We start from the raw sequence: 13,064 nt of genomic DNA, 5'->3' as shown, positions 1-13,064 counted from the left end.
CTTTAATAATTAAAAATTGGATGTAATAATTGTATCACGAGTGACTTTAAACAATGCCACTTTATATAATGTTTACATACCCTACATTACTCATCTCATATGTATATATTGTACTCCATACCATCTACTGCATCTTGCCTATGCCGTTCGGCCATCGCTCATCCATATATTTATATGTACATATTATTATTCATTCCTTTACACTTGTGTGTATACGGTAGTTGTTGTGAAATTGTTAGATTACTTGTTAGATATTACTGCACGGTCGGAACTAGAAGTACAAGCATTTCGCTACACTCGCATTAACATCTGCTAACCATGTGTATGTGACCAATAAAATTTGATTTGATGATTTCATTACGCTAGCAGCAGCTAGTACAGTTAGCAGAGCTAGCGCTAGCCATATTATCCAGATAAGCTAACACGGTTCACGCTGCAGGAGAGCACAACAAAACACTGGATCAAAATAAAATGCTGCTTTTGGTCCAATTACCTCGTTAAGAGGAATTGCCCACTGATGCTTCCTCCTGTTCCCGCTTCCCCTCCTCCCCAACTCCTTCTCTGCCCTTCCTTCCTGCCTCCCCCTTTTCCCTCCCTGCCTCCATCTCTGCTTCCCAGCCGGCCCTCCCTCCCTGCCTCCCCTCCTCCCTCCCTGCCTCCCCCTTACTCCCCTCTCTCCCTGCCTCAGTTTACCCAGGTGGCTGGGCTGTTGGGTAATCATGCAAGGCCAGGATGGGAAGCCCTCAGAGCTATATGGCACTCATCCACCCCAGCACTTCACTAACAGACCAGTGGCCTAGATAGTGGATTTACATTTACACCACAAGCAACAAGGGCCCCAGCCTCATACACTTTAGGCTACTTCTATTGTCACTTGAATTGTGTAGCTTTGGCTAGTAGGCTACTGACCCCTGTCTGTGTATGTCTACTCCTCTACATCTTGCTACAATGTCATTTTTAACCATTACATTAGATACAAATGTGACAACACAAAACAGTCGACACAGTGTTCTAAACACTGTAATTGCATCATCTGAATTGCATTATATGTTATTTGACAAAACATCTCTGTTTACAGATACACAAAAGGAGAGCTGGACATTGCCTACATCACATCACGAATCATAGGTGAGTACTGTATAGAAACATCATTCTCAAACTGTAGTTTAATTTTCTCATTATGGGGAACAGTAAGCCTGTCTTCGGGCTTCAAAGGTTTCTTCTCAACCTAGCCAGCGTTAGACATCTGGATCTCTCAGTCTCCAGCCTCCTATAAATATTGCCTCACGTTTTCCCATGCACAACATCTACTTTAAATCTGCAGGTGACAGAGGGTGAGATGTCTGGGAGAGTGGGTGTACCCCTAGTAAAATCAAACACCCCTAATAAAAACACAAATGATGCTCCAACCTTGTGATGGGCCCCTCATAGCAGGCAACACACACACACACGCACACGCACACACACACACACACACACACACACACACACACACACACACACACACACACACACACACACACACACACACACACACACACACACACACACACACACACACACACACGCTCCACATCCCACACCTGAGTGCTGTAAACAGAGGAGAGCTGTGCAAACCACAGTACTACTCTGTCTTCCTTCTCCTGACACACACACACACACACACACACACACACACACACACACACACACACACACACACACACACACACACACACACACACACACACACACACACACACACACACACACACGCTTCCACCTCCCACACCTGAGTGCTGTAAACAGAGGAGAGCTGTGCTGTGGAAACCACAGTACTACTCACTCTTCCTTCTCCTGACACACACACACACACACACACACACACACACACACACACACACACACACACACACACACACACACACACACACACACACACACACACGCTTCCACCTCCCACACCTGAGTGCTGTAAACAGAGGAGAGCTGTGCTGTGGAAACCACAGTACTACTCACTCTTCCTTCTCCTGACACACACACACACACACTCTTTCAGTGTTGTGAGGTTGCATGTAACAGCAGTCTGTCCTACAGATGCAGAGGACACAGTCACGCAGGCGTTACTTGGGGGCTCCTATCCCATCATGCATAGCGTGTCACCTCTGACCCCTCCTCTCACTGAAAACTCATAATTATTCTCTATAACACCCCACATGTAGCTGCACATGCCAGTCAAACCTGTTATAAAACACCTGCAGTTACAGTGCCTTGCGAAAGTATTCGGCCCCCTTGAACTTTGCGACCTTTTGCCACATTTCAGGCTTCAAACATAAAGATATAAAACTGTATTTTTTTGTGAAGAATCAACAACAAGTGGGACACAATCATGAAGTGGAACGACATTTATTGGATATTTCAAACTTTTTTAACAAATCAAAAATATGTCCTTCTGTAGCTCAGTTGGTAGAGCATGGCGCTTGTAACGCCAGGGTAGTGGGTTCGATTCCCGGGACCACCCATACGTAGAATGTATGCACACATGACTGTAAGTCGCTTTGGATAAAAGCGTCTGCTAAATGGCATATATTATATTATATATTATTATTATTATTATTATTATAAAAACTGAAAAATTGGGCGTGCAAAATTATTCAGCCCCTTTACTTTCAGTGCAGCAAACTCTCTCCAGAAGTTCAGTGAGGATCTCTGAATGATCCAATGTTGACCTAAATGACTAATGATGATAAATACAATCCACCTGTGTGTAATCAAGTCTCCGTATAAATGCACCTGCACTGTGATAGTCTCAGAGGTCCGTTAAAAGCGCAGAGAGCATCATGAAGAACAAGGAACACACCAGGCAGGTCCGAGATACTGTTGTGAAGAAGGTTAAAGCCGGATTTGGATACAAAAAAGATTTCCCAAGCTTTAAACATGCCAAGGAGCACTGTGCAAGCGATAATATTGAAATGGAAGGAGTATCAGACCACTGCAAATCTACCAAGACCTGGCCGTCCCCCTAAACTTTCAGCTCATACAAGGAGAAGACTGATCAGAGATGCAGCCAAGAGGCCCATGATCACTCTGGATGAACTGCAGAGATCTACAGCTGAGGTGGGAGACTCTGTCCATAGGACAACAATCAGTCGTATATTGCACAAATCTGGCCTTTATGGAAGAGTGGCAAGAAGAAAGCCATTTCTTAAAGATATCCATAAAAAGTGTTGTTTAAAGTTTGCCACAAGCCACCTGGGAGACACACCAAACATGTGGAAGAAGGTGCTCTGGTCAGATGAAACCAAAATTGAACTTTTTGGCAACAATGCAAAACGTTATGTTTGGCGTAAAAGCATCACAGCTCATCACCCTGAACACACCATCACCCTGAACACATCATCCCCACTGTCAAACATGGTGGTGGCAGCATCATGGTTTGGGCCTGCTTTTCTTCAGCAGGGACAGGGAAGATGGTTAAAATTGATGGGAAGATGGATGGAGCCAAATACAGGACCATTCTGGAAGAAAACCTGATGGAGTCTGCAAAAGACCTGAGACTGGGACGGAGATTTGTCTTCCAACAAGACAATGATCCAAAACATAAAGCAAAATCTACAATGGAATGGTTCAAAAATAAACATATCCAGGTGTTAGAATGGCCAAGTCAAAGTCCAGACCTGAATCCAATCGAGAATCTGTGGAAAGAACTGAAAACTGCTGTTCACAAATGCTCTCCATCCAACCTCACTGAGCTCGAGCTGTTTTGCAAGGAGGAATGGGGAAAAAATTCAGTCTCTCGATGTGCAAAACTGATAGAGACATACCCCAAGTGACTTACAGCTGTAATCGCAGCAAAAGGTGGCGCTACAAAGTATTAACTTAAGGGGGCTGAATAATTTTGCACGCCCAATTTTTCAGTTTTTGATTTGTTAAAAAAGTTTGAAATATCCAATAAATGTCGTTCCACTTCATGATTGTGTCCCACTTGTTGTTGATTCTTCACAAAAAAATACAGTTTTATATTTTTATGTTTGAAGCCTGAAATGTGGCAAAAGGTCGCAAAGTTCAAGGGGGCCGAATACTTTCGCAAGGCACTGTATATTATTTTAAACCCAATTTTAAACAGAAGAATATAACTATACATAAATCACAAACTGTATTCTCACCTTTTGGACATTTAGTATGATTCCCTGTCTGTTTTATATGTTTACAGCCTTCCTACTGCACATGAAATCCCCAATCTGGCCCTCATCATCCCCAGCTTCCAATTAGCTCATTCATCCCTCCTCTCCCCTGTGACTATTCGCTAGGTCATTGCTGTAAATGAGAATGTGTTCTCAGTCAACTTACCTGGTAAAATAGGAGTTAATAGTATGGATCAAATCAAACACTGTCATGGAACGTCATGACAGTGTTTAATAATAGCATAGTACTGTATATCCTGGCATGCCTCATCATCACCTCTATGGTGACTGGGATAGCCCATATGTCTCCCTCTCTGTCTTTTTCCAATGTCTCCCTCTATGTCCCCTGCCAGTGATGTCATATCCTGCAGAGGCATTGCAGATCGGCAACCAGAACCATGTGGAGGATATGCGCTCCTTTCTGGACTCACGGCACGCTGACCACTACACTGTCTTCAACCTGTCACAGCGCAACTACCGAGGCGCAAAGTTCTCCAACCGGGTGAGACAGAGAGCACGAGATGGAGGTCTACTAAGGCCTACCAAGATCAACACACAGAGATACTATACTTAGCCTCAGTTCAGTCACTCTCTGTTATACGGTAATGCTAAAACACACTATGCCAACATGTATGCAATGATTTATAATACATTACAACACATTACCCATAGCCCAGGTGTCAGACTCATTCCATGGAGGGCCGAGTGTCTGCAGGTTTGTGGTTTTTACTTTCAATTAACTAGACAACCAGGTGAAGGGAGTTCCTTACTAATTACTGATCTTAATCCATAAATCAAGTACAAGGGTGGAGCGAAAACCCGCAGACTCTAGGCCCTCCGTGGAATGAGTTTGACACGTGCCATTGGCACCAGGTATTGTGTTTCATGGCAAACATAGCATACCCACTGCACACTGTGAAAGTGCATTGTCCTATGCATAGACCTAAATCCGAATCAAAGACTGAACTTGGAGAGTAAAGACATGACTCAGTTTCTCTCACTGTGAGACTCCAGTCACTACTGTCAGCTTCCCACTTCAACTGATTTACTGTTCAATGACTAGATGTTATCCTTGGAATTAATCTGGTTAAATCGCTCCATTCAGTTTATGGGTCACCAAGACACCAGCAGTTACATTTTACATTGACATGTTAGTCATTTAGCAAACACTCTTATCCAGATAAGTTAGATACAGTTAGTGCATTCATCTTAATATAGCTAGTTGAGACCACCACATATCACATTCGTAGTGAGTACATTCTTCCTCAATAAAGAAGTTATCAGCAAAGTCAGTGCTAGTTGGAAAAGATGTGCACTTTGTTATTGTTGGGGGAAATTAGAAGACTGGTAATTCTTCATTAAATTAATTAAAATGCCTTTATTTGTATGGCATGTTCAATAGAAACAAAGTTTTAAAAATCTGACACGTAAAACTTTGTTTCTATTGAACATCCATGGTCCTCCTTTCTTTTTGATGACCTAAATGTACTATTGTGTACCTTAGTAGTGCTTCCCTTCCTCCTCTTTCTACTAGTTACATTTATATTTTTTTACCTTTATTTAACTAGGCAAGTCAGTTAAGAACTAATTCTTATTTACAGTGACGGCCTACCCCAGTCAAACCTTGAAAATGCTGGGCTAATTGTACATTGCCCTATGGAACACCCAATCACGGCCAGATGTGATACAGCCTGGATTCAAACCAGGGACTGTAGTGACGCCTCTTGCGCAGAGATACAATGCCTTAGACCGCTGCGCCACTCAGGAGTTGCAGTAGTCCCGACGGGATATGACGAGTGTCTGGATTAGGACCTGCGCCGCTTCCTGTGTGAAGAAAGGTTGTACTCTACAGATGTTGTGGAGCATGAACCTGCAGGAGCGAGTCACTGCTTTGATGTTCGCAGAGAATGACAGGGTGTTGTCCAGGTTCAAGCTTTGGTTCTTTACACTCTTGGAGGGGGACACCATGGAGTTGTCAACCACGATGGAGAGGTTTTGGAGAGAGCAGGCCTTTCCCGGGAGGAAGAGTAGCTCCGTCTTGTCGAGGTTGAGCTTGAGATGGTGGGCCGACATCCAAGCTGAGGTATCTGCCAGGCACGCAGAGATGTATGTTGCCACGTGGGTGTCAAAAGGGGGGAATGAGAAGTAGTTGAGTGTCATCTACCTAGCAATTATAGGAGAGACCATGAGAGGATATGATGGAGTTGAGAAAAGAGTTGTAAAGAATAAAAAGGAGAGGGCCTAGAACCGAGCCCTAGGGAACACCAGTAGTGAGAGCACGTGGTGCAGACACAGATCCTCTCCACGTAACCTGGTAGGAGCGGCCAGGTAGGATGACATCCAGGAGTGTGCAGAGCCTGAGCCACCCAGCCCTGAGAGGGTGGAAAGGAGGATCAGATGGTTCACCGTGTGGAAGGCAGCAGATTGATCTAGGAAGATGAGAGCAGAGGAGAGAGTCAGCTTTGGCAGAGCAGAGAGCCTCTGTGACTGTCACGATCGTTATAATGAATGTCGGACCAAGGTACGTAGAGGTACGTAGAGTTCCACAAGTTTATTAAATGAAACTCACAAAACAATAAACAAAAAACGAAACGTGCAGTAAATGCAGTGCTCCCAGGCAACTACACAAAAACAAGATCCCACAAAACACAGTGGGGGAAATGGCTGCCTAAATATGATCCCCAATCAGAGACAACAATAAACAGTTGTCTCTGATTGGGAACCATATTAGGCCAAAATAGACATACAATAACCAAGATAACCCACCCTAGTTACACCCCGACCTAACCACCATAGAGAATAAAAGGCTCTCTATGGTCAGGGCGTGACAGTGACAGAGGAGAGCAGTCTCAGTTGAGTGACCCTTCTTGAAGCCTGACTTGTTAGGGTGAAGAAGATCATTCTGAGAGAGTTGGTCAGAGACAGCACGCTCAAGTGTTTTGGAAAGGAAAGAAAGGATACTGGTCTGTAGTTTTTTACATCAGAGTTTTTTTTTACAACAGAAGGGTCGAGTGTTGGTTTCCTGAGGGGTCTACCATTATCACCCCTTTTTCATTACACACACGCACCAGGGGAGAACCCCTCGCATTTAGGAGTTCAAGTGGACGGCCGACCATGGTACCGTTTCCAGAAAACAGGATCCACATTATAGTTTTTTTTTTTTTAAATGATTTCACCTTTACTTAACCTATGTGAGAATGCTGTTCATCGACTACAGATCGGCATTCAACACCATAGTACCCTCCAAGCTCGTCATCAAGCTCGAGACCCTGGGTCTCGACCCCGCCCTGTGCAACTGGGTACTGGACTTCCTGACGGGCCGCCCCCAGGTGGTGAGGGTAGGTAACAACATCTCCTCCCCTCTGATCCTCAACACTGGGGCCCCACAAGGGTGCGTTCTGAGCCCTCTCCTGTACTCCCTGTTCACCCACGACTGCGTGGCCACGCACGCCTCCAACTCAATCATCAAGTTTGCGGACGACACAACAGTGGTAGGCTTGATTACCAACAACGACGAGACGGCCTACAGGGAGGAGGTGAAGGCCCTCGGAGTGTGGTGTCAGGAAAATAACCTCACACTCAACGTCAACAAAACTAAGGAGATGATTGTGGACTTCAGGAAACAGCTGAGGGAACACCCCCTATCCACATCGATGGAACAGTAGTGGAGAGGGTAGCAAGTTTTAAGTTCCTCGGCATACACATCACAGACAAACTGAATTGGTCCACTCACACAGACAGCATCGTGAAGAAGGCGCAGCAGCGCCTCTTCAACCTCAGGAGGCTGAAGAAATTCGGCTTGTCACCAAAAGCACTCACAAACTTCTACAGATGCACAATCGAGAGCATCCTGGCGGGCTGTATCACCGCCTGGTACGGCAACTGCTCCGCCCTCAACCGTAAGGCTCTCCAGAGGGTAGTGAGGTCTGCACAACGCATCACCGGGGGCAAACTACCTGCCCTCCAGGACACCTACACCACCCGATGTTACAGGAAGGCCATAAAGATCATCAAGGACATCAACCACCCGAGCCACTGCCTGTTCACCCCGCTATCATCCAGAAGGCGAGGTCAGTACAGGTGCATCAAAGCTGGGACCGAGAGACTGAAAAACAGCTTTTATCTCAAGGCCATCAGACTGTTAAACAGCCACCACTAACATTGAGTGGCCGCTGCCAACACACTGACACTGACTCAACTCCAGCCACTCTAATAATGGGAATTGATGGGAATGATGTAAATATATCACTAGCCACTTTAAACAATGCTACCTTATATAATGTTACTTACCCTACATTATTCATCTCATATGCATACGTATATACTGTACTCTATATCATCGACTGCATCCTTATGTAATACATGTATCACTAGCCACTTTAACTATGCCACTTTGTTTACATACTCATCTCATATGTATATACTGTACTCGATACCATCTACTGTATCTTGCCTATGCTGCTCTGTACCATCACTCATTCATATATCCTTATGTACATATTCTTTATCCCCTTACACTGTGTATAAGACAGTAGTTTAGGAATTGTTAGTTAGATTACTTGTTGGTTATTACTGCATTGTCGGAACTAGAAGCACAAGCATTTCGCTACACTCGCATTAACATCTGCTAACCATGTGTATGTGACAAATAAAATTTGATTTGATTTTTAGGTAGGCTAGTTGAAAACAAGTTCTTATTTACAACTGCGACCTGGTCAAGATAAAGAAAAGCAGTGCGACACAAATAACAACACAGAGTTACACATGGAATTAACAAGTGTACAGTCAATAACAACATAGAAAAAAAGTCTATATACAGTGTGTGCAAATGGCGTGAGGAGGTAGGCAATAAATTGACCATACTAGCGAAATAATTACAATTTAGCAGATTAACACTGGAGTGATAAATGAGCAGATGATGATGTGCAAGTAGAGATACTGGTGTGCAAAAGAGCAGAAAAGTAAATAAAAACAATATGGGGATGAGGTAGGTAGATTGGGTGGGTTATTTACAGATGGACTATGTACAGCTGCAGTGATCGGTTAGCTGCTCAGATAGTTGATGTTTAAAGTTAGTGAGGTAAATAAAAGTCTCCAGCTTCAGCGATTTTTGCAAATCGTTCCAGTCATTGGCAGCAGAGAACTGGAAGGAAAGGCGGTCAAAGGGGTGTTGACTTTGGGAATGATCATTAAGGTATACCTGCTGGAACGTGTGCTACGGGTGGGTGTTGTTATCGTGACCAGTGTACTGAGATAAGGCGGAGCTTTACCTAGCAAAGATTTATAGATGACCTGGAGCCAGTGGGTCTGGCGATGAGTATGTAGCGAGGGCCAGCCGACTAGAGCATACAGGTCGCAGTGGTGGGTGGTATAAGGTGATTTGGTAACAAAACGGATGGCACTGTGATAGACTTCATCCAGTTTGCTGAGTAGAGTGTTGGAAGCTATTTTGTAGATGACATCGCCAAAGTTGAGGATCGGTAGTATTGTCAGTTTTACTAGGTTAAGTTTGGCGGCATGAATGAAAGAGGCTTTGTTGCGAAATAGAAATCCGATTCTAGATTTGATTTTGGATTGAAGATGGCGGCAGGGTAGCCTAAAAAATATGAGTATGGAAGGAGAGTTTACAGTCTAGCCAGACACCTAGGTATTTATAGCATGGCCAGCCGTAGAGAATTGCTTATTGAAATTTTAGATGATCATGTATTTATTGGTGGTGACCGTGTTACCAAGCCTCAGAGCAGTGGGCAGCTGGGAGAAGGTGCTCTTGTTCTCCATGGACTTTACAGTGTCCCAAAACCTTTTGGAGTTAGAGCTTCAGGATGCAAATTTCTGTTTGAAAACGCTAGCCTTTGCTTTCCCGACTGACTGTGTATATTGGTTCCTGACTTCCCTGAAAGAGTTGCATATCACAGGGACTGTTTGATGCTACTGCAGTCTGCCACAGGATGTTTTTGTGCTGGTCAAGGGCAGTCAGGTCTGGAGTTTTTTGAAAGGGGCATGCTTATATAAGATGGTGAGAAAATGACTTTTAAAGAACGACCAGGCATCCTCTACTGACGGGATGAGGTCAATATCCTTCCAGGATACCCGGGCCAGGTCAATTAGAAAAGCCTGCTCGCAGAAGTGTTTTAGGGAGCATTTGACAGTGATGAAGGGTGGTCGTTTGACCGTGGACCCATAGTGGATGCAGGCAATGAGGCAGTGATCGCTGAGATCCTGATTGAAAACAACAGAGGTGTATTTGGAGGGCAAGTTGGTCAGGATAATATCTATGAGAGTGCCCATGCTATCAAAACTGGTCGTCTAGTGCGTTGGGGACAGAGAGGAGCAGATTTCTAGCCGTGGTAGAATAGATTCAGGGCATAATGTGCAGACAGGGGTAGTGAATGGGGAAATGGCGCTCTTTGTGGTCAATATTCGGATATATGGATATAAAAAGAAAATTAGAACACAATCATGTAACAAATCATTTGTTGTATTTCACCAGATGTATGTCTTTGAACCGATTACTTTGAAATCCCACACAGACGAAGTTATAAGGATCATTTAGTTGTTAATGGCAGCCTGCAGTACCCTGGTTGGCCTACAACTTGAGATATTCCATGAGAGGTGGCAGTACTGAGCTAGCCTGCAACCTCACTTCCTAAAGTTGTACAAACTGCGCATGCAATGTTTCCAAAAACTCCTCCATGTAGAAAGATGGCGACACACTGAAATGACACTTCCTGATCATCAAATGCGCCACTGAGCATTCTCATAGGAAACAATGGGGGGTGTCATCGATGGATTCATCCATATTATTTTGTCTGTTAAAGTCATTATAACTACATGACTCATCATGGTAACTTGTGATTTGTGCACCTGTTGCTTTCACTGCAAGGACTTTACTAATAATTGTTCTCCTGTCTGTCTGTCTGTCTGTCTGTCTGTCTGTCTGTCTGTCTGTCTGTCTGTCTGTCTGTCTGTCTGTCTGTCTGTCTGTCTGTCTGTCTATCTATCTGTCTGTCTCTCTCTCTCTGTCTCTCTCTCTCCTCTTCTCCCACCACCCTCTTACTCCCCCCACTCTCTTACTCCCCCCCCCTCTCTTTCCCACTCCCTCATCCCCCCCTCTCTCTCTCTCTTCACCCCTCTTCTCTCTCCCCTCCGCATCTCTCTTACCCCCCTCCCATTTCCAGGTCTCAGAGTGTAACTGGCCATCCCGCCAGGCTCCCAGCCTGCACAACCTGTTTGCGGTGTGTAAGAACATGCACAACTGGCTCAAACAGAACCCCAAGAATGTGTGTGTCATCACCTGCTCGGTAAGATGAGACCCACAGGAGTGTTCATTCACATTCACATTCTTCACTCTGTCCTTTTTCCTCTGTTCCTCCTCTCTTGTTTACACGACACACCATTCCTTTCTCTTCTCCTTTCTCCCTCCATCTCCTACCTCCTCTTTCCCCCCTCTTATTGTTGCCTCGGTCCTGAGAACCATCATTCACACTCATCCTCACTTCTTTCTTGTTTACACAACATTCCTCTCACTCCATCTCCTCCTCCTCCTCCTCCTCCTCCCCCTCTCATTGTTGCCTCTCTACCATCCTGGGTTGTCCTGGGTTTGTTCTGGGTTTGTGGGACTGCCTGGGGTCCAAGTGAAACACAGCTTGGAATACTGCTCCAATTGTTTCTGTTTCAGCTTTAGTTTCCACTGAGCTCATTCACTGGCATTGCAGACCTTAAGCAAAGACAGATGTTCTCTGTATTCAAGAGGGAAGTATAGACTACAGTAGAATAGTATATAATAAAAGTCCTGGTCCTGTCCATTTGCTGTAGCAAAATAATTATGGGTAGGGAAAAGTATACTGTACATATTTCAAAGTATACTGTACATGTTTCAAAGTATACTGTACACGCTTTAAAGTATACTGTACATGTTTTTAGTTATGTACTACAGTACACTATGACTGGAATGTAACGCTTTCCATCTTTCTGTATGTGATTTCATTGTGGTTGGCAAGTTCATCTGTGTTGAGCAATTACTTTTAGTTTATATGAGAGTTCCTCAAATGTCTTCCTCAACGTTTTGTGCTGAAGGAAGAATGTTGCTTTCTTAGAAATACTTGGCCCAGTTTTATGATCTTAACTTTACCTCAACCAGATGTATTTATAACTGAATAACTTTCTTAAGCAAAAGAGAAGTTATATTTAGATACTGTGGCAGCAGTTAGTGACAGACAAACTCTGTGTGAAGAGTCCCTGTTTAGTGATATTGGAGCGACGTGGGATTGAAACCAAAAATATTGGCCATGCACACAGAACATGGAAGGGCCCTAGCTTCTAAGAATCATAAAGACTATCCTAGCTTCTAAGAATCATAAAGACTATCTTAGCTTCTAAGAATCATAAAGATTATCCTAGCTTATAGGAATCATAAAGACTATCCTAGCTTCTAAGAATCATAAAGACTATCCTCGCTTATAGGAATCATAAAGACTATCCTCGCTTATAGGAATCATAAAGACTATCCTAGTTTATAGGAATCATAAAGACTATCCTAGCTCATAGGAATCATAAAGACTATCCTAGCTTCTGAGGATCATAAAGACTATCCTAGCTTATAGGAATCATAAAGACGAACCTAGTTTATATAAATCATAAAGACTATCCTAGCTTCTAAGGATCATAAAGAATAATCCTAGCTTATAGGAATAATAAAGACTATCCTAGCTTATAGGAATCATAAAGACTATCTATCCTAGCTTATAGGAATAATAAAGACTATCCTAGCTTCTTGGAATCATAAACACTATCCTAGCTTCTAGGAATCATAAACACTATCCTAGCTTCTAGGAATCATAAACACTATCCTAGCTTATAGGAATCATAAACACTATCCTAGCTCATAGGAATCATAAACAC

General features: G+C 43.8%; 1 protein-coding gene across 4 annotated transcripts in view; it reads left to right on the top strand.

Moving 5' to 3' along the window:
- The window catches only part of LOC118385396 (putative tyrosine-protein phosphatase auxilin), a 69,092-nt gene that overhangs the window by 30,075 nt on the left and 25,953 nt on the right, over positions 1-13,064 (top strand). For all 4 annotated transcript variants that reach the window (XM_052462397.1, XM_052462386.1, XM_052462372.1 and 1 more), the window contains 3 exons: positions 1,079-1,128; positions 4,517-4,665; positions 11,342-11,464. In XM_052462397.1, the coding sequence (XP_052318357.1) occupies positions 1,079-1,128; positions 4,517-4,665; positions 11,342-11,464 (322 nt within the window). The remainder of the gene's footprint in view (positions 1-1,078; positions 1,129-4,516; positions 4,666-11,341; positions 11,465-13,064) is intronic.

Source organism: Oncorhynchus keta, chromosome 1 (genome assembly GCF_023373465.1).
Source record: "Oncorhynchus keta strain PuntledgeMale-10-30-2019 chromosome 1, Oket_V2, whole genome shotgun sequence".
Classification (NCBI taxonomy): Eukaryota; Metazoa; Chordata; class Actinopteri; order Salmoniformes; family Salmonidae; genus Oncorhynchus; species Oncorhynchus keta.
Note: the sequence above shows the minus strand (reverse complement) of the source record. Positions and strands in the feature narration are given on the sequence as shown.